This window comes from Anomalospiza imberbis, chromosome 2, assembly GCF_031753505.1.
Source record: "Anomalospiza imberbis isolate Cuckoo-Finch-1a 21T00152 chromosome 2, ASM3175350v1, whole genome shotgun sequence".
Taxonomy (NCBI): domain Eukaryota; kingdom Metazoa; phylum Chordata; class Aves; order Passeriformes; family Viduidae; genus Anomalospiza; species Anomalospiza imberbis.
Window position 1 is genome coordinate 115,185,430 of NC_089682.1, and position 22,705 is coordinate 115,208,134.

The 22,705-nt window shown below is 37.9% G+C and overlaps 1 protein-coding gene across 1 annotated transcript in view; it reads left to right on the forward strand.

Moving 5' to 3' along the window:
- GABRB3 (gamma-aminobutyric acid type A receptor subunit beta3) overlaps window positions 1–22,705 on the forward strand; it is a 114,176-nt gene that overhangs the window by 62,080 nt on the left and 29,391 nt on the right. The window contains exon 4 of the mRNA XM_068182673.1: window positions 19,077–19,297. Coding sequence (XP_068038774.1) covers window positions 19,077–19,297 — 221 coding nt within the window. The remainder of the gene's footprint in view (window positions 1–19,076; window positions 19,298–22,705) is intronic.

Below are 22,705 nucleotides of genomic sequence, written 5' to 3' on the forward strand. Positions count from 1 at the left end.
CTTTCTGCTTTTCATATGTGTATTTATGAAGATACTAAATCTCCAACAACTGCAGCGTTTCTTGCCTAACTGAATCATGTGAAAGGAGCTACTCTCCCAGTGTTTCAGCTATTTCTATTCTTTCATCAGAAGTCTGGATTCTCTGGTGAAAAGCATAACTACAAAAATACTGAATCTCCATTTGCTGAAATACTTGCAAGGCTTCTTAAGTGTGCTAGAGTTTGGGTTTTTTCCCTCCAGCCTCACTGAAAATACGACAGAAATACTTTAGGGTCAGTATCTATTGCGTATGGGTGTCATTCTGTGCTCCTTTCATTTGCTCTGGTTTAAAATCTATCAGCTAGTGACACTGTGTCATGTGACAGCAATAGAAAATCAAAATATTTGCCTCTTGTATTGCCAAACGAGAGACAGCACAACCCCTCAAGCCAGACTGACTTCATTGCAACAGAACATTTGTATTTCCAAACAGTTTCCATCTCTGCTACTTGGATTATTTCTAGACTGTAACTAAATCGTACGGGTGCAAACGGGTACAAATCAGTTGTGATGTTTCTTTTTGTGGAGTGACAGCTACCCAAAATGAATGGGATTTCATCGTTATGGTTGGAGGCCCTAGTAAAAACTGCACTGCAGGTTTAGCATGTTAGGGCTGAATTTTTATGGTTTTATGATTGTTCCAGTTTTCTTCTGAGACAGAAAACAACAAAGAATGTTGGAAGCTCCTTTATAGCTTAAAACTTGCTGGACCAAGATTGCTGAAGAATTTCTGATTCAAACTTTCTGGTAACAACTTCACAGTTAAAATGATCAGTGAAGGGAAAGTGTGTACACTCCAGAATATTTTAGTATCTTTTGAGTAAAAGGTGTCAACTTTTTCCTTGCATATGAAGAGTAAAAGAATAAAATGTTCAGTAAAGAATGAATTGATCAGTAAAGATGCAACATGTGAAGACTAAAAGAACAAAATGTTCAGTAAGGGTGCTATATTTGGAATAGAATTACTTATTTTTAGAATGGATTTTTTCAAATTGCTTAGAAATAGTTTGGCTAATCCATCTGAAGGATGTTTCAGCATCCTGGGAAGGTTGTGATATATGTTGTTTATGAAGGCAACAAATAAGGAAATGCAGTCCCTGCATCAGATTAGTTTGGTTGCAATCTTCTGTGATTCATTCCTTGATAGTGAATGTTTTAATTATTCTCAACAGTTGTCCTGAGGCCCTCTGGACAGACTGGTTTGAAATCTATATAATTCAAAGGAAAGTCTCCAAACTACTAAGTGCCATTTCCTTAATGCTGTATGCATAAATATCCAGGTAGTGTGACCTGAACGAACCATTACCTCCTCCTGTAATTCAACATTAAAACACACAGCAGTATCAGCCCACGAAGCTGCCAGAAAGAGAGGGATCAGTAGCCATTTACCTTTTTTACCTGCATGTCAATCTTAGAACAAAATGCAGAATGTTTCTGGTTGAACTTCAGAAGTCTTTTAGTCTTTCCTCTTCCTTCTGTCTGTTGAATTTATGGTCCTCATAAACATGAGTCTGGGTAGCTCAGATAATATGTAAAAACCTGAGCGTATTGATAAAATTGTTTGGTTTTAGGTGGCTTCAAAGATCTGCATTTTTTTCCAAGGCAGGGAGTTATATTCACTATCTATGTGTTTTAGAGAGGTTTAGATAAGTGAGATTTAAACTGGTTACATCTAAAGTGAATAAACACAGTTGATGGGCAGAAAAATGGTAAAAGCCAGCAAACAGCAACCAGCAAAATTTCTAAGACCACCGCTGCAGAATTCCATGATTGCTTGTTATTCACAGCACTTTCAGAAGGAAGAGAAATATTTATTAAAACACATTCACATAAATACAAGTACTGGCTTCTGGAAAAAGATTGATTCCAACACCTTCAAATGTTCTATTTCAGTTTCTGCACCATTATATCTGTGTGAATTCAGACTAAATCCACAGCAGAGAAATAAGGAGGAATCTATGCTCTGGTCTGATAATACTGTAACAAAGGTAATCTAAAAAGCTTATAGTGGCAGAAACAAGTATGGGAGAATACATTTAGAGGAAGAAATATGTTTTCCATGGGAGGAGAAATGCATTTAAAAGCACAGATCACATTGGATACATTCAGAAACAAAAATATGGCAAAAAGGATAAAGCTCCCACGACAGAGATTGTATCATGGATGATTGTAGGTTGAATAATAAAAAGAAAATAACCAATAAATGAAGATTTGCCTGAGCAGAAACACATTTTATAGGAGGCAGAAATGTTTAGCAGGCAGAACACAACAGAAAAAGCCATTAAATGCTTTCCCTGAAAGAAGGGAAGCATACATGTTTAATTTTGGGTTGTATTTAGTCTTGCATCATAGCATTCTACATGAATCATTATTTTATTGTTTACTGGGAGAAATTAACATGTCCTTTACACAGGAGTACAACCCCATCAGAACCTGTAGAGTTCTAATAGCATCACATTAGCGGAATGTGGCCCATTATCTGCAAATTGTCTGTCTGAGCTCAGTCCAGAATCTGAATCACGCGACAGAAATAATTCAAAATGGGCAGCTCTTCTGCTGTGGCTGTGTTCTAGAGAATGCTTATCTGGGCATGGACATGCCAGAGGTCTCCATTAAAGCAGTGAATGTGCTTTCATCCAATCTAAGTGCAAGAGTAGCAGTATTTGAGTGTAAGCTGCACCCTATCACTGCTGTTCCAGGTTTTTGTCAATACTTTCTCCATGTGATGCTTCCTTTCAGTCAAAAGTGAGAATACCCCTTGAATGCCAGACTAAGCATACTTAAAATAAAATATCATCCTGACATGATGATGTAGAAACTGTCTGAAAGCAGAAACTGCTTATACCTGCATTGGAACTTACACCCTGGTTTTGCAAGGTGTTGGGGTGCCAAAGAGTGTTAGTCCTGCTTGTGTCTTCTGTCTTCATCAGCCTCTCATGAGCTCTTCCCTGTAAATCAGTCACACCTGGATCCTTGTACTGGGGCATGAGACCACTCCTAGGAAACTCTGCAGTTCAAATCACAAGAGCACAAAGGGCTGCAGCTCCTGTCTCCTGACTCATCAGGCTATTCAAACTGCACTCTCAGAGCAGGGTCTTGTCTCCTCATCCCTCCAATATCAGCAGATTTTGTGCACATGGTTTCACTGCTCTTGAGGTCTGTGTTTTTGTTTCCAAATGCTCATGTGTGCAGTGGGAAGTACACATTTGAACACAATTGCTATATATGAAGTATAGTGCTTAATAAAGCCACTTATAGCATAAGTAAAGCTACTATTTGTGGCTTTAGGACTAAGAGTGCTTGGACAATTCCCACAGCTTCTAGTTTAGTTCAGATTTTCTGGTTTTAACTCTACTTGACTCTTTCATTAGTGGCAATCAATGACAGCAACCAATGAATCAGATCAACATTAATTAAGCAACTGATGCCTCTAAATATAATTAATGGTTTTTTTCCTAATAAATAAGAAAAAAATCTCATTAAAATATTGTAATGAATTCCCATTAAAATTTGAACAATTTGTTTGCACAGAGCTTCAGTCAGGAGTTCAAGATCATAGGTAGCTTAGGAGACTACATCATAACTGCACCTAAACACCTTTAAAAAGAACAAGGGACCTGTTGGTTATTTTTTTATAAAAGTTGGAGGTTTTTTTGACTTTCTGTGAAAAGTTAATGCTAAATAGTGGAGAACTGCGTCTGGGTGGTTCTTGAAGCAATCAACTGTATACTGTCTTCAATTACATCTGAGCATGGAGTATTTCCTTCTTCAGGATCAAAGTAAATAAAGCAGATACATGCTGACAGTGTGTTTTGCATGTGGATGCACATGATCTGCCCATCTCTGGTTACTCAGTCTGAAAGGAAACAGTGCATGCAGTGCATGGATGGAGTCACCATGCATTCCATTTTTCATGTCACTGAGCTAAACAAGCCAGCGTTTGATTCAGAAGACAGGTGCTCTCTTGCCTTGGGCTCTCATTAGCCCTTCCCCTGCACTTTTCCCAGCCGAAGTTTTTGAAGAAAGGTGACCAGAACTTTTCAGTGTATTTTAGAGGAAATTTGAACTGATACCTTGTGCAGTGGCACTTTGACTTCCATCAAGTCCTAGCTGCATGCTAGGATTATAGTAGCATCTTTCACATATGCATTTCATTGGTATGAGATATCAATATCACTAGGCACATATGCCTAGTGCTCTTGTAACTGTCCAAAATACCCAGCTTCATCATCGATGATTTCTACTGACTGATCAGCTATATTTGTTTTCAGTCCCTGGGCATGCAATTTTCCTCTTCTCTGTTCCCCAATTTCAAATAATTTCATTCCTTTTGACTGAAAAGAGAGATTAACTTAGTAGAATACCTGAAGTGTACCTCAAAGTATGACAGTCAAAGAAAGTCTAGTCTTATGAAAGGCAGGGGCTAATTTTTCACAGTTTTCAATATAATTTGTCATTGTCTTTAATGGAAACACCCAAATGGCATTGCATTTTGTAGACTTGAAGACTATTCCTGCAAAGAAATGTCAATCAATTTTGAAAATTTGAAGTATGCGAAATAAATACTTCTTCTTCAAAAAGCATAGTGATATTTTAAAAATCATTTCTAATTAAATTAGCCTTCTAGAATTCATAGCCGCAGGTAAAGGTTTTGAAACAATAGCTTCAACCCTTCATGTATTTCAGGTGGCTGGTGAATGATCACAAATTAGTTGTTTTGAAATGTTGACTATAACCCAGAACCTTTTTAAGGCCTAGGTAGGTGAGCCGTGTTACTGAAAAGATGAGTTAGTGTGACAGAAAGACACTCTCTCTCCTATGCAGTAGCATGGAACCAGGATTTAGAGGCTGCATTCTGCACATACAAATGCATGTATAATCTGTGCTCCTGGTAGGAAAGATAAATTCTTTATATTTGTATTTAGTCATTATATAATCAGGGACCCCCTTTATGAATCCATTTGCAATATGTCTACCACGTCATGCTATTGTAGTAATAATGCATAGATCAATAACTCAAGCAAAGGCCTTTTTCTAAGCATAGAATAAATCACTTAGCTGGGGAACAAAATCTGAGTTCAAAGAAAGTCAGTTCTTTTTTTAGTGTAAACACATTTGTTACAGTTAGCTGTAAAAGGTAATCAATAGCTGTAAAAGATAATCAATCAACCATGTTTTTCAAATGCATCCATTCTGTCATTACAGCCAAATTTCTGAGATCTCTTTTCCCACTATAGCATCAGATGTTTTAATATGTTCAGCATCCATCAGTTTCTACTCTGAAGGTGAGCTGCTGGATTTGGGACCATGTAAAACAGCTGGTCGTATAGGAATGAATTCTTTGTGAGGTGAACCTGGACAGACATTAAAGAGATAATGTAAAACTTGGTTATATCACACATAGATTTCCATTTAGTTCTGAGTTAGAGATAGGGGTTACTTTATGTTCTTGTTTTATACAAGAACATTTTTTCTAATTAATAATTTGGTAATTCTGTTTCTGCTTGTAGCTGAAAATTGCAAATCTCATTTGAAAAGAAGATAAACACTGTAGAAGCTGTCACAAAAAGTAGCCAATAGTGCAGAAAAAGTATTAGTTTGTATAAATAGAAACAGAAAAAAATTGGAATATAGTACAATAAGGTGGAAGAACAATAATGTTTAGCTTCTCTAACGATCGATATTGGCATGCAATATGGTTTTAGGTACATCTTTCTCATCTAGCAGAATTTGTACTATTTGCAAGTTTTGAACCATGTACAAATTTTGATACTTGGTCATATGGAGAATCATTTTATCTGCACACTGTGGACAAAACCAGGTGACATAATAGTGAAATAAACATTCTTAAAATTTAAACTGCTAAAAGAATTTTTCTGTGGTTTTAATAGATACTTTAAAATAAAATATTTCCTCCTTTACTGACATGATCTCTGGTATAACATAACCAACTTTGCATTTGCTGTGAACAGTGCAACCTCTTGATTTGAGACTACATTGCTCTCACAGCAGTTGTCACATTTCAACTTTTCCTGATCATATCGCCCTAGAAACCCACCACACTCCCTTTCTGACATGCTTTTTATAACCCCAAAGATTCCAGGGACTCTCTAGCAGTTTGTCCCTGGACACAGCAGCAAGTCCAGGAGCTGCACTGTCAACAAGTGGCCCAAAATCCAAGACTATAGATGTACCTGAGGGAGGTGGAGAAGCTGCACAAGCAGTTGTGGGGTTAGAGGTTCTACAGGGGGTTTATGGTTAAACTTCTGCTTGTAATTGTTGTGTTGTGTTAAAAAGCACCATTTTAACTGGTGTTTTAACCAATTTAAAATCTCTCAATAGGCAAAACCCACTCAAATTAAATGTGAATGGTGTTACAGTTGAAAAATAAGGTCAAGGATATTACCCCTGTTGATCAACTCATCAGGAGTTGGACTTTGATGATTCTAGGTCCCTTCTGATTCAGGATATTCTATGATTTTGTGAGCTTAAATTGGAAAGAACATGGTTCTGATGTCGAGCTCCAACCTAATTTAAATTTCATATGCATCTATCATCTTCAAACTATGTTTTCTCTTGGAATAATGTATGGCTTGTGATTATTTGCCAACTTCACAAATATAAAATAGATATTTTAGCTATCTGATTCATTGCCATGTCATTGGCTTCAAAGGTATTTAACCTCCTCTTCGCAGAAGTCTGTTTCCTTCATGATCTTACTCATGCTATGCATATACAAGTATCAAAAGGTAATAATTAGAAACATCTGCTTACATTTGCCAGGCACAGATGCTAGACAAATTAAAGTGAACGAGTATCACGCAAAATCATTAAAGAAGTGACTCTAAAATAATTTCTGAACTTCGACAGGCAGTAAAATATTCTATATTGACATATTTGTGCTATTTGCAAAAATCTCATGTTCAAAATCATCATATGCAGTTGGATCAAAAATGAATTGTGTAAGTGTTTCAGGTTATAATTTCTACTTCCTTTCCCCTGGGAAAGATAAGTTGTCAGCCCTGACAGCAATGCTTATTAACACCACAGGACAGTCACATCAGCTCCTGAACAACACTGCAGAGTCCTAAATGACTTCATAGCATTCTCCAGGAACATAAAGACACGAGAATGACTTTATGAAGTTAAACCTGAAATCTGCCTTTCTTGGTATTCAGTTTCCTGCTGTGGGCATAGTATAAAAGTAGGTTGAGACTAAGTTATGTTAGTTCTCTGATATTCTTCCAGCATCAAACTATGGAACTGCTCAAGGGCTTCCTGGGACATCTGCTTATTTTTGGTGTCAAGCAGTGGGTAAGAACCACCTGGTTTGAATATACATATACATATACATATACATATACATATACATGTGTGAAAATAGAGTATCCTTTCAGTTGTTCAGAGCCCAGCATCTGGTAATTTCATTTGCTGGTCTCTGTTTCTTAAAAGTGAGGAGGAGTAAATAGCTGTTGGCCTCTTCCACAACATTATTACAGATATTTTCAGCTTATCACTTAGTTGCTTCTTTTGTAGGCAGAAAAGTCCTTTCATGTTTGGCCTGGTTTTATATGGAGTTTTGTGCCCTTCGTTCCCCTTGCTGCAGTTCCTTGTACCTTGCTATGCTCTGCCCTGGTGGGGACAGGGGCCTGAACTGTACTCAGTATTCAACGTCTAAGTCGACTAAAATGATGCAGTGCAGGGAGTTTTCCTTTTTTCTTCAACACTTTCAGAAACCATAGAATGGTTTGGGTTGGAAGGGACCATAAAGATTATCTGTTTCCAGCCCTGCCACCATGTACAGGGATGCCACTCACTAGATCAAATTGCACAAAGCTCCATTCAGACTGGCCTTTCTCTTTTCCAAATAGTTGTAATGTTTGCTTATTTTGACTTTACAGAATACTGAACTGACTTATTCATAAAAATGCTGGTTAATACCACAATTTCTTTTTTCCCTGAGTGGCCACAGTTAGCTCAGAACCCACAAATTAGGCTATAGTTAGGACTGCTTCTTTTTTTTTCCCCATGTGCATTACTTTGCATCAGCATTGATTTTTTTTTTTTTTTTTTTTTGTTTTATCACTCAGGCATACAGAATACTGCCGTCCTTCTGTGCCTCCTTACACTCACACCTTCTCATTTTTACTATTCAAAGAAATGTTGAAGCAAATTTAGGTACCTCAGTGTTCATCTCCTCTCTGTCATGTTTATGAGGATGATGGGGCCTGCAAACATCCTCATTCAGGTCTGCAGGTGACCTCCCACTGTTGCAAAAACTGCTGGTCTCTGTTTCTTGTCTTACACCAGGTCATTAACAATCTAAATATAAAACATTCTTGCTTTACCAGGCTTTCTTTTAATATTAATTGATGATTTATTATAAGCGTTTATGCCTTAAAAAAATTAATGCCTAGGCAGTTTTGTCTTGCTTTTTGATTTTGCTTTTCTTGTATATTTTCTTAGCTATTTTTTTCTCCTTTGGATGTGACTTCTTATTTTTGAAGTACATATTTTTAGTTGTAATAATGTAAACATTCTGGAGTTTGTTTGTTTGTTATTCAACAATTGCTTTAGATAGCTAAAAAATCATATTAGGATGACTATAAACAATCTTCTCCAACTTTGAAGCAAGTTTTTTATTTCTTGAAATCAAAAACTATTTATGTTAATTTAGTATTTTCTGTTTTAAAAGAGAATTTCCCAATTCCATCAGGTTAATGACCAGTGTTTCTGTCACAGCATTTTGCCCCATGACTTGCACATTTCTCAGAACCCAGTCAGGGGTATCTTGGCTTGTTTCAGCTTTTAGCTGAAAAGCTTCTCCATGAATCAGTCATTTGTGGTGCCATTTAATCTCTTCATCACACCCCAACCTGACATTTACCCAGTCTTTGTGGGGGTGATTGAAGTTTCTGATTACTAATTTATTTTCTTATTGTGTTTTAAATCTCTCTTGGTACCTCATTCACACCACTGTCATCCTGATTAGGGAGTGACAGCTTTTTCTAATATTTCTGTACTCCTGGTGTCTTAATCCATAATGTGCAATATTCAGAACAATTATCTGATGCAAAGCATTATTTAACATATACTGCATCCTTTTTTTCTTGCCTATGTAGTTTGTAGTTTCCACTGACTCCCTTTCCTTTCATCAAGTCTTTCATACTCCTATTAGGTCAATATTGTCCCTTAAAACTAAGCATCCTCGTTTCTTTATTTAATTTAAAACCTGTAGCATTTCAACAGTAGGATGTATGTATTTGATCTGGTTGCTATTTTTCCTATGCTATCTTTAAATGGTATTTTCGGGCACAGAATGAGTTTGTGTCCTACCTGAGTTTTATGAACTTCTGTCCCATGTTTCTTCTCAAGGATACAAAGCTTTTTATAATTTCACTCCTCTATGATATATCCCCAAGCTAGATTTTCTTCTGCACCTGTTTAAGTTTCCTCTAGTCTTTAATTCAATCTCCTTCTTCAGTGACCTTCCTGGTTTTTACTTACAGCAGCTTTATCTGAATCCCATTTTTCCTGTAAAGACTTTGTGCAAAGTTTGTCCAGTTCCTGATGAGTCTAAACCCTCCGTTCCTACAACGTTGTCTGAAGCCAGCGTGAAAGACACTGCTGGAGCAAGAGCAGAGGTTGATAGATGGTCAAGGATATAATTTTCATATTTGGGAGGTCACCTGGTCATCCTGGCTGAGCCACTCTGCAGAATAGCAATCTCTATCTGAAAGCAATGGTATATAATGTACCTTGCTCATGCTGATTTACACAGACACATTTTTTCCACCCAAAGGCCTCGTGGGGAAAATTATTTCTTGCCTCATAAATGCATGTCCTGCTTCTGAGATATTTGACAATAGTAGATGAATTAAGTAAGTAATTGAGCAGTGGTTATAGGCTATACCTGTGGGAAAGACAACTCAGTTTTTGTAAAGAACTTGTCTCTGCCCATGCTTCTGAATTTGAGGTGTGTCTATGAAATCAGTGTGTCCACCTAGCACAGATGTATATGAGGAATTTTGCTGTGAGTGCACATTGCTGGATCATGTCCCACTTCCCACACATCCCCCCAATCCTCCTTGGGGCTGCTCTCAATCCATTCTCCATCCAGCCTGGATCTGTCCTGATGCAGGTACAGGACCTTGCACTTGGCCTTATTGAACTACATGAGGTTGACACAAAGGGGAAAATAGTTATCTGCTACAGGATCAGTTTTGCTCTAAATATCCTACGTGGACACGGACCCCTGGACATGCCTGCCTTTATAGACCATTCTGTTTGTGGCTTAAGGAGTTAGGCAGCATTGTAGTTTGAAACTCTCCTCCTTTTTCTTTTTGCAATTGCACATTTTGATTCCCTTCCAAAGGTTTTTAGCAGACCTTTGCAGGATGTTCAGATCCCATGCAAGAGGGGAGACTCTCCTCCAGCAGGATATTTCCCCATAAAATCACTCACAGCCTGATCTTTAAAGGACACTATCAGAAGGACAGACTCTCTTCCACTTCTTCCACAGGTCTCTGTACAGCAGGAAGTTTGTGTGGATGTTAAATATCAGGTATGCTTGCAATATGTCCTCTTGGGTGCAGCATTTGGGGGGGTTTGTCCATTTATTTTGTGCTTTGCTGAGTTTCACGAGCATTGCTGTGACACAGGGTGAGTTTGTCCCACCCACTGTAAGAGTTGTTAGTAAATGCATGTTTTCCTTTTGACTTAGCATGCATCCTAATTTTGCTACTGTAAGATACAGAGTTGGAATTAGCACTACTGATGGAGTGAAAGGAAGATGTGAGAGAAGCTGGCAGTGTGAGTGACATGTCTGGAGGGAAGGGAGGAGGCAGCAGAGGATATCTCAGGCATTACCTTTGCAATCCTCAGCCACCGAGGAAAAATCTCTTCCAGTTCGTTCCCTTACTCTGGAATGAACAGATAAAAGCCTGGAACAAATGAACTACCCTCTTACATGTAGAGAGCCACAGTGGCCAAGGTGTCTGAAGCGGCAGGGCATCCTCACGAAAGGCAGAGAGGCAGCAGGCAGCCCTGCCCATCCCATCCCCATCCAGAGCAGGGCAGCTGGGGGGCACCAGCACAGCCCCAGCCCTGGGTGTGGGCACCTCCCTGGGGCTGGGGACAAGTCATGGGCCCACGGTGGGCTGGGCTTGTTTGGCCCAGGGCTGTGGCATCGGTGGGGCAGGAGCTGATGGACCCAGGGGTTGACCTGGAGTCCTGGCCCTTGGCTCTGGCAGGGTGTGAGGATGCCCTCCGAGCCTGGTACTGAAAATACAGATTATGTTCCAAGTTTAGCATAGCTAAAGCATTTGACGGGTAATGTGCTCTTGCTCTCTCTCTCAAAGGGTGTTTTGTTCACTGTGTCTGTCTTGAATGGGTTTTTCTGTAAGAATATCTGCTGTTTCAGATAATTACAGACAGCAAGTAGAACTTTGGGTGTCAGCCTTTGTGCTCCAGTGCCAGTGAGATTGGTTGGCTCCCAGAGTCAGCAAGTGGATAGGTTGGGAGACGAGAAAATGTAAGAAATTCTTCCCACAGTGGAGTAAATACTCTTTATTTTTTTAACCAAAACGTGTGGATGTGAACAGATACGTGTTTTCATTCAAGTGTGTGTATCCATCAACTCTCTGTTCCTAAATACAGTTTTGATTTTTTGTGGACTCTGAAGTGATTAAAAAAAATCTACAAATGCCTTTACAATGATCTTTTTACTATTCTGTGGTGACAAAAAAAAAAAGTAGACTTTTCAGCATGAAATACTGTTTACTGAAAAATTTTTTGAATGTTTTTTATGTTTAATCACAGCAAATAAGAGGGGCATGGAGCTATGTATTTATGGCCACAGTATTTAAAACACATCTGTGTGTGCCCAACTTTAGAGTCTGTGTTGGAACACCTTGCAGACACCAAAAGAGTGCATGCATTCAATAGTCTAAGAAGTTGGAAGGCCTGAATAAATATGACAAATAATATCAACTTACAGGGCTTTCTCTGAGTTGTTTTTTTTTTTTTCCTTCCAGATTTATATTGATAATTCAAGCAATGCAAAGGAAAGATATAAGATTATGTATTTATGGAAAGAACAAAGCAGAAGTGTGAAAAGTCCTTCATTCTCTAAAATGGGTACTTGGTATACCCCAAATTTTTAACCTCATTTCATGCCTCCGAGCTCAAAAAAAGTAAACCTACAGCTTTAAGATTATAGGGCAGTAGCTCATTTCTCCAACTCACTGGTGGCACATCCTGTTACTGTGTAGGAGGCACACTCCATTAGTTGTCAGTTCCCATCCCTCTAAGGTCAGCTGCCTCAATTGTGGGAACCAGCTGACAGCTGATAGAAGTTGATTTTTTCTTCCCTGTATGTTGTTAGCAGGATTTCAATTAGTGCAATTAAATGTACCTGTTTTCATGAGGTCTTTTTGGCATTAAAATGTGCTTCTTGAAACAAGTTCAGTGAATCACTTAGCCTAGCATAATTTTTCTTTTGTATGTCTTTTTTTTAAGGGTATTTCATAGTATTTTTTATTACTTGATCTCTTTTAGAGTTTTCAAGAACAGCATCTATACATCTGGCATTTCTATTCCTCTTTCTTAGGAGCGACCTATCAGATACTGAATTTTTTGTTCTGTCCATCAGCACATGTAATTTATCACAAATTCCTTGGACAGCTCTTCAGGGATGTAGTGTAAGACTATACTTTTTTTTTTGCTAGCTTTCTGCTCTGGGTCAGAGAGTATTATACCCATGACGTGTAAAGGTGTGTGTTAGTTTTCCTTTGATCAGTCCTTTGGGAATAAAAATTCATGATTACTGAGAAGCCTTGGTGTTGTAATACCTGTGATACTCTGAATCAGAAAAGGTATATTGAAGTATTCTCCCCCCACATTCATCTGTCAGGGATTAAATAGCCCAGGCTGTCTGCCTATGTCCCTGAAATTAAATATTTGCAGGAACTTGTTTTTCCTGTATATTCACCTTCCAAAGCTCACCCCAAGCAATTGCTTTCTTGTCAGCTAGTGTCCTCTGATGTTGAGATGAGAGAACACCCCAAGAGCAGGAAAGCATCCCCATCAGTTTGGGGCGGGTAGAGGAACAGAGAGAAAAGAGCCAATACCCAGATTTTGAAGAGTGAGCTCCGCTGGCCATGGCAGGAAGATGCTTGGGGCAGTACCCCTCAGGGTCCTGGTTGCTCCCTTCATTCCTGCTCAGAAGCTCCCACTGCAGTGACCACCACCTGTGCCCAAAAAGCAGCGGAGAAGCTGCTTTGGCTGGTTGCTATGTCAACTGTGCTCTCTTTGCCTGCAGAAAGCCAAGTGCTGGTTGGTATGGCAACCCTCCGCGGAGCACCCAAGGATGCTCGATGGGAAACAGGATCTTTGGAGAAGGCACTGGGGTATCAGTGGAGGCAGAACCTCTTGTGCCAAAGGGTATGAGGGGCAGGAAAGACCCATGTAATCACACATTTATTTGGAAATGTGTTTTGTAGAATCACGTATGTTCTTGGAGGCTAAATAATTCTTGTTTATAACACCATTCCTTCATGTTTCAGTAGAAGAGGAAAACAGTAATGGTAATTTTGTACAAAAGATACCAAGACAACGTGGATGTATGGAGGGTCACACTGAAATCAGCGTGATTGAGCTGCTTTAGCATGTTATTAATTGGAAGAGTATTGTAGCCACATGCTTGGGAAAATATGTGCTACATTTTCAACCTGTTGGTATTGTAGAGGTTTTGCACAGCGTCAAAGAAAAGCCCAGGTCAGGATCTTATAGGTGAGGTGAACCTTTACTGTAACAGCAGGTAGGCCAAGAAACATTAGAAGAAGAAGCTCTGGTGGACTAGAGTGGATGAGTGTGTGTGTGTGTCTGTGTGCTTGCTCAGGTCTCCTTCACTCCGGCTGCCCAGGAATTACATCTATTGCCAGAGACATTCTCTTCAGGCAGTTCTCTTGTAAAACACTTCACAGAAAAACAGACTTTGGTGGCTTTCTCCACTTTATGGCAATTAAGTAAGAAACTGTATTGTTTAGACACTGGACAATTCTAAAGGTCAACAAGTAAAATATAATGTGAAAATACAGGTTTCAGGCATTAGAACAGGCTGCCCAGGGAAGTGGTGGAATCACCATTCCTAGAAATGTTCAAAAGGCCTGTAAATGTGGAATGTGGGGATAAGGTTTGGTGCTGAGCATGGTGGTTAGTGGTTGGACTCAATGATCTTAGAGGTCTTTTCCAGCATTAATGATTCTATGATTCAAAATTATTTCTTTAATATTTTTTTCTTTAATATGAAAGTTGCTGAAGCTATTAGAAAATTTTGAATTCTGAGAAAAATGTTTGTGATCATCTCACACAACTGACTAACATTGCTGGTAAATTCTGTTTTCTTATGGGTAGCCTTTCTGAATATGTCTTTATTTAAACTCATTTTTAGGTATGTGAATTAATGTGTGCATTAATCTATTTGTCAGGATTCTTCTGCATATGGTAGGGTAACAGATTTACAGATGTGTTGTAAAAGCATAGGTTTCATGAGTTTGGCTTTGCAACTCACTTTGGGCTCATTGGGAGGAATATAATTCAATCATCAATGGTGCAGAAATAGCTCTTTATACTACAGGAGCCATATCTAATTTTTGAAATCGTGTAGCAGGTGAGGGAAGAGACTTTGAAGTTATTAAAGAGACTAAGGCATGGACTTTCAAGAACTCTTTTTATCCACTGAAAGAGTACTTAATTTATTAACTCATCAAAATTAAATAATCCAGAAACCGATGGTAATAATCACATTTGTCCTTTGGTCAAGAAAACAAGGATGTGAATTTACATCCGAATGCAAATTTAAATCAGGAACCTGCATGTTAGGTAGACACAAGGCTATCTTCCCAAGCAGTGAAATAGTTCGTTGTTGCATCATTTTTTCCAATAATATCCAATAATTTAAAATATATTATTTCATTCTGCATTAAGATTTTCTTTTGCTTATTTGCCATATTATCAGTATTCTATCTTAATTGTTAATTGCAGTGTTTATCTAGCAATCATTTTGAAGCAACATTTTTACAGCTAATAGAAAACTTGTAACATCAGTGATTCATGATATAGTAAGACAGCAAACAGTGAGAGTCAAATTTAGAGCATTATTGCTGCTATAATTATGTTAATTTTATTTTGATGAGCAAACTATATTTTCAAATTTTTCTTTCACTGTTATTGAGTGAAGGAGAGGAAAACTAGAGATAACAAGCCCTGTAATAGAAAACAAGTAATTGTTTCCTTTGCTATTACAGCTTATTAGTATTTTTCATTAATTGGTCTTATAGTCAGTGCATTAGGTACTGTACATTATCTGTCTGAAGTGGCTTTTTAGGAGTGGGTTAGTTGTGTTTCCTGCATGGTATGCTCAGTCCAAGAGAGAAATACATAATGTACAAAACACTTAAAATGTCTTTGTACTTGGTTAGCACATGCAATATTTTTTAGTCTATAATTCTTGCTTAAGATGTATTAAAATCATAAACAGTACCCACAGAGACCACAGATGTATTATACACTATTTGGGATATCAGCCTCTTTATTGATGTACCTAAATGTCTTATCTTGAAAAATATCCTAAGTATTTTTGGATATTTGAGGTTTTTTAATTCTGTTTTCCACTCCCCTTGACCAAGGAAAACTATATTGAAAGTACAGCCATCCAAACTTCTTGTGTGCCTTTCCTTACATTAGTGTGGCATTGTTGCCATGCTAGAAATTCAAGGATGCCCAGCACTGTCTTTTATCCTTGTAGGGATAAAGACCCTTTCAGAGTCTTTAAATGCACAAAAGAAAGATCATGTTGCCTGTGCAGTCGAGCTTTTCCCGTTCTGAGGACATTTCACCTGTACTTGAGAAGCACTGTGTTTGTTGGCTGTTAGAGCTTTGAGTGATTTTGTTACCATGCTTGACCTGAAGCGTGTTATAACTGTGAGGATCTGGAGAGGTAAATGTTGAATGTTGCATTGTACTGTTTGGGGAATAAAATACGTTTTATAGAGGTCTTTGCTGGTAAGAAAATTGTCCACTGCTCTTTGCAGTAGCTAGAATTTCCTAAAGCTGGCAGCTCTGTGCTGTCTTTGACATAAAATAGCACCCTAATGCAGTAGGTGTAGTGGTATGAATCTCTTCTGGCTTTAGACACCTACCCTCTTGACCTCCATATCAGAACTAGTCATCAGATGCTCCCTGGAGGGAGGTGGCCCTTAATAAACTTTGTAGACTACTTACTGAGTGGTAAAAGTTCATTTTCTCATTTACCAGTAATATCTAGTTCATAGTTTCCAGTTCACACTCAAACCATTTTTGCATTTTCCTCCAGGGTCTAGGCTAGGGAAAAAACTTTCTTTATACATATGAAGTCTTGAAAATTAGTTAATCCAATAATAAGAACTGATCAAAATGGGTTTTAAAAAGTATATTTTCTGCAGGTAGTGAGCAACTTGGTGGAGCCACCCTCAGGAACTGGCCTTTCCTGCTCATTTATCACTCCTGGTACAGCCAAGCAGTTTCAGTGCAGTTCTTATGTAAGCTTGCTCCTCCCTTTTTTTTTTGAGGGGACTGAAAAAGTGTGATGGTGGCCAAGCATGGTTCGTGTTTCTTTTTGTCATCATCTTCAGAGCAGGTGAGGCTGGCAGAGCCCAAATGTACAAAATGCAAATGTAATCATATACATTAATAGACATATAGTTTTGAGGGTTTTTTTTAATTTAAAATTAAGATGATATAAGAAGTAAGCAGGGTTAATACAGGAAGCACTAGTGAAATTTGTACCTTAGAGAATGTATTTTGGAAGTCCTTTTTTTGTTCAAGACACAGTAAGTTTTGGATGTTTGATGGTTGTTTTGTTTCTGTGCATAATTTGTAAAGTTGTTCCCTGACATAGTAAATTTTATTTTAAAAAAAATGCCAGATTATTATTGCTTTTACTGTTATGTATGTTTTATTTAGCTTATTAATTACTCCATTCATTAGATGTTAGCATATATTTTATCTCAAAACAAATGAAAAAGAAAGCTAGCCTAAAACTTTTTTTTTTTTTCAGATGTACTGCTTCTCTTATATTTTGGTGCTGGCCAGCTCACTTATTTCAGTGTTATACAGTGCCACCCCTTTTCTTTATTTCATGTTTTAGTATTATTTTGTGCATATACTGTGGAATTACACGTAGTGAGCTTATGGTGTGCTGTTCTTGTGTCCACAACTTTTATAATCCCAAATTTCTTGACATTGCTGTGCAAACCAGTATAGAAGCAAGCGAGTTTTGAATGTTCATTGAAACAAGCTTTAATTAAACAGAGCGGTTATTTGTTCTAATGAATCAGTGTTGGAAAACTGATTGCAGAGAACATGAGGAGAGGTGGCCTTTGTGAGCTGGTAATGGGAGTGAGGCGGGTGCACCCAGTGTCTCATGCACCTCATTCACTGCTGAGCAGGGATCATCAGTCCCACTGAAGAAAGCTGCTGACAAAAAGGTTAGAGCTCATTCTCCTGAGCAGTCACGTCAGATTTGAGGTTTGAGGAATGAGACTCCTTCCAGGCAGTTCCACGTTGGCTCCTTTCTCCCATCACTGGGCCCTTTTGTTTTCAAAGGCCTCCTATTAGTTTCTTAAAATGGGAACAGCTTTTCCTTGATATCTATAATGATTTATTTTTCTAAGCAATTAGATTTGATTTCTTTAAACCATAGCAACTCCCTCATTAAAGAGAATGAATCTCTGTATCAAAAATGCAAAGTCTCTGAGTGTGAAAGGCAGGCTCAAGTTTCATAAGATTTCAAGGAAAGACCATAGGGCTTGAGGGAAACAGGGCAGGAGCAGTGCCTGGAGTTGGACTGTGTCCACATGAAACCCATTGCAAGAATGGACCATTCCCAACAGCCATGCTTAGAAAACTTGAGCATCCTTTTCCCAAACAAGCGGCGAGCCCGAGGGGTTTTGCATCACCAGCTTGTAGAACCAGATGCAAATGCAGGTATCCTGTGGCTTGCACACCTGCTGCTAAATATTTAAATGTGTTTGGAGATCACATAAATTCCTCGGTATTTTGTGAAGAATCTCATGAAGTGTTTTATTGTTTAGAGCGCTTCTGTAATTTAAAAATCAGAGTTTTAATGGCCTGTACTTACATTCTTATTTAGTTCATGTGATTTATTTTTCCAGTTGTGCTGGTACATAACTTTAAAATGTTCGCAGGTATTTTTTTAATGTTTTATAATACCATGAAGCTAATGAATGAAGCCTACCATCAAAGCCTTTCAAAGCATTTCAATATAGCATTATTATGATATGAAGAAGTCAGGTTAGCAAATTCTGAAATAAAGAATTTTTAAATGGATGTTTTAAGCTTCTGTATCCATGTTTAGGCTTTTACATTAGTGATCACAGCTTGCAGTAGACTCCATAAACCTTAAAACTGACAAAATTATGAAAACCAAACATTGACATTAGTGGGACTTTAATACAAATTACTGTTATTCAAAGTATCAGTGTAGTCTGTTGATGAGAAAATATTTGTGCAGTCTCACACAAACGTACATGTATAATCAACATACCTTCAGCTTATTTTTCAGACAGAAATTTGCATACTGCTTCAAAATACTTTAAATGTTTTTCCATTTATCTGTCATTTTTAAAAACGAGGAAGATGGCAGTATTTACCCATTATGCCATTTATCATTCCACAGATATGATAATTTTAGGCAGTTGTCAGTGGAACTACATGAAAGAAAAGCAGGAGCAGGACAAGTGATACTGATACCTGCTGAATTTCATGGGAGTAGAAATGCCCCTTAGTCTACAGCAATACTTGAGTGATATGAATTATTTTTTCCGTGATACAAATATTTAATTTTTATTAAATATTTAAAAATATTAAATTTAAATTTAATCAACAGCAGAATAAACCATCATTAGGGAAATTATTCTCCTAGTTACACAAAGAATGGTTGACTGTTGTACTTCTCTTTTTTTTTTCCTCACCAGGATTACACTTTGACTATGTATTTTCAACAGTACTGGAGAGATAAGAGGCTGGCTTATGCTGGCATACCTCTCAACCTCACGCTTGATAACCGAGTGGCAGATCAGCTTTGGGTGCCTGACACTTACTTCTTAAACGACAAGAAATCATTTGTGCACGGTGTTACTGTGAAGAATCGAATGATTCGCCTTCACCCGGACGGAACGGTGCTTTATGGCCTCAGGTTTGTGCTTCCATGATGAAGATTTCATCACTGCTGTTATGTGTTGTTGATGTTTGCTTCCTGGTACAAGGTTATCACAAACATTGGTTAGTTTATTATGTAACCTTCCCTGTAACTCTAAGAGATGCCAGCAGAAAACAAATGACACACTGGATGTTTCTTAATTTTGCCGGAAGCGCCTTCAGTCAGGTTTTATCTGTTTCTGTACAGTCAGCCTATCTGGAAAGCCCACTGGCTATAGGAAGCAGAAAGGCACATATTAATTGTAAACCTGAAAATCCTGTCCAAAATACAGGCAGTAAGATTGAATGTGGGTGCTTGTGTTGTCTCTTGATGTGTTCACAGTCTATATAAAAAAAAGCCTGAAGTAGCCCTGGCTGGGGAGAGTCAGCCACAGCTAAGGTCATGACCCAGTGCTTTCAGTGATTTCTTCAAGCAGGAATCAGCACTATAATTGTTACATTTCAAACCAGAGGTACAAAGTGACCTTACATTCTCTAACTTTCTATGTATTTTAGGTTTGACTTGTGTTTTCTTTCTTTTCTGCCATAACTTTTACGGTTAGAAATGCTGAATTATCCTTTCCTTAATAAACTTAACTACGCTAGCAAAAATCCTTATGGAAAACCCAGCAGTATCAAAATATTGCTTTCTTTGAACATGTCACTTCATTTGCTCCAATGGTTTAAACTGGCAAAACAAGTCTTTGCCAGTGAAAGCTCCATTTCCATAGTTGGAAGTTTCTTGTATATTTAAGCGGAGATAATACTCAAGATTGGTGCACATAGGTAGTGAAGGATAAAAAGTCCCTAACATAGAAATAGATCAGAAAAGTGGTGCAGATGTGTTATATACCCAGTATCAATATTTTACCTGCTTCTCTTTTTTATCAACAGTAGATCTTTTTATTTGACTTGGGTCTTGGCCCTCACCTTTTTAACTTGTATTACGTTATGGAGAATTGAATGAATCTTTCTAGACATAGAATAGACTCAGCCTAATATGAAACTTCAAAGAAGTTTAGAATGTTTTCTCTGTAATCAATCGGTTTTGGCAAAAGGAGGCTTTTGTTTTACTAGTTATTGACCCAGTATGGAACACTACAGGTTTAGGATACTTTTCTCAAGTGGTTACATGTAAGAAAAAAGCATCTGAGATGTATTTGTTTTCTTCATGTCAAGAAATATCCTCACAAGCAATATAATAAAAAAGTAAAGGAGATTAGAATTCTTGTGATCCTAGTAATATGTGGAAGTCTTTCTGTCACAGCCTAAAAATATTTGTACCCATTCAGGTGAGGATTATCTGTTAGAGAGTAGTGTATTTGAATAAGTTGGCTTCCTCTTCTGCAAAATACAAGTGTCCACAGCAGATGCATTTCACATTATAGGATTTGCTCAGCATGATTTGCACCAGTGGCTCATGTGTAGTCCACTTCTTCCCTTTCCTTTTCTCTGAAAGCATGTAATATCCAGGGTGAGATATCCATGATATGAAGCAGCTAAGTTACATAGTGAAGAATGGCTGTCTAAATTAAGTTGTGGCAAAATATAGGACATTGTGATCAAAAGGAAGAAAATACCTGAGGCTTATCTCTGCTGATTTAAAGTTCCATCACTACCCTACTTCCTCTTTCATGGCTTCAGAGCATCCCAAAGGCATTGGGCTCAAGCTGCAGTCCAGGGGCAACGTGGATTGAGGCCAGAACTTGGAGTTTTTTGTGCTACAAAGCACAGGGTCACTCAGAATAATAGGTGAAATTTTGGAGGGTTGCAACCAATTAGAGAACATCCACAGAACAAAGCAGTTCCTCAACACATATACAATTGAGAGTGATCCCAAGGCCACACTGGATGTATGTTCTCTTCTGAACAGTGTAGAATTTATCACAGTCTTGAAGGACTTGACCTTCAGTCACCCAAGGTTCCTCTCTGCTTTAGAGAAAGCACTTTGCTACTGCAGCAGAAGTCTGTGATAGTGGGGGAATGGAACAGTAGCTTTTTGAAGTTCAGCACATTTCTGGGTAATTTTTTTCTTTGGCCAACACACTGAATTTGTTCTACCTTCTTCAGAGCAATCTACAAGGAAAATGATGATAAAACAGCTTTTTTTTTTCATAAGAGACTACAGAAGAAATAACTTTTTTATAGTCTGGGGATCAAAAATAGAGTCTGACTGCTTGTGTTTCTCATGCATAAACCTCTTGTTTTTAGGCAATACAATTTTAAATGTTAAAAGTAACTGGAGTGGAGGAATATATGTATTTTATCTGAAGGACTCACATAATTATCATCCATATTTGAAACATGATGAATGTTTGCCGGGTGAAAAAGTTAGTTGTGATCAGTCAGACAAGGCAATCACACTTACTTCTATTCTTTTTGGATTAATGTATTTATGCATCAAGAAAGTAAACAGTCAGGACTGTGACCTATTCACATATGAAGTATCTATATTGCCTAGACTGCTTCATACTGTAAAGGTTTTGGGGACATAAAATATCCTTCTCTCAGTTATGTATGCAGCACCTCACAGCCCATCACAGATGGGCTTCCTATACAATACAGCAGTATAATCAAAGGCAATGGGCCCAGGATTATAGTACCAGAGAAAGATAAAAGAATCTATATCCAGAGGAAAAAAAAAAAAACATAGTAGGAAATTACAAAAAAATTTAAAACATTTCGTTTGTGTGTTGCTTTGACCCAAATTGTATGTGTGTCTATGTCTGTGTCCTGCTTCATCTTTGTCTGGCTCGTAATCATTCCTCTGTCACTGCCATGATGATGAGTTCTTGAAACCTTGCTATCTTGTGTCAGGCACCATCCCATCCCATAAAAAGTAAACCTGCTGTTCCTGGGAGCGTACACAAGCCTGAGCCATTCACATTTGCTTTTGGTGTGCATTTGTGCAAGTTAAATTTGGTTGCTTGAATGTTCATTCAGGAGGGACCTCTGAGTACTAAACTTACTTTGAGAAAATTAGGTAAATTTGTTTCTGTCTATTTCTGGCTGTGTCTTATTTTTTAGTTCATTTTTCTGTAGTGTAAAAATGTTTCTTGAGCAAGAATGTGCAGTTTCTGGTACTGGAACTTGTGATGCAAACCCACTAGAGTATGTGAACAGACCAAAATAAAAATACGTTCCTTAAAAGTCATAACACAATTATGAAGTTGAATATACATTTGCCAGCTGTATAATTTTTTACAATATTGTAAAATTAATAATTTGTGTTCTGTAAGGCTGGCATTTATAGCTAGTTATACAACATTATAGTAAAGAGTCTGCTTGCACATTCCCTTTTGTATCAACTTAGCTCATGTGGATTTTGCTGCAGGTTCCCACATGAGAACCTAGGTTAGTGTAGGCGAATCTTCTAAAGCATGGGAGAGAACCTTCATATCAACAA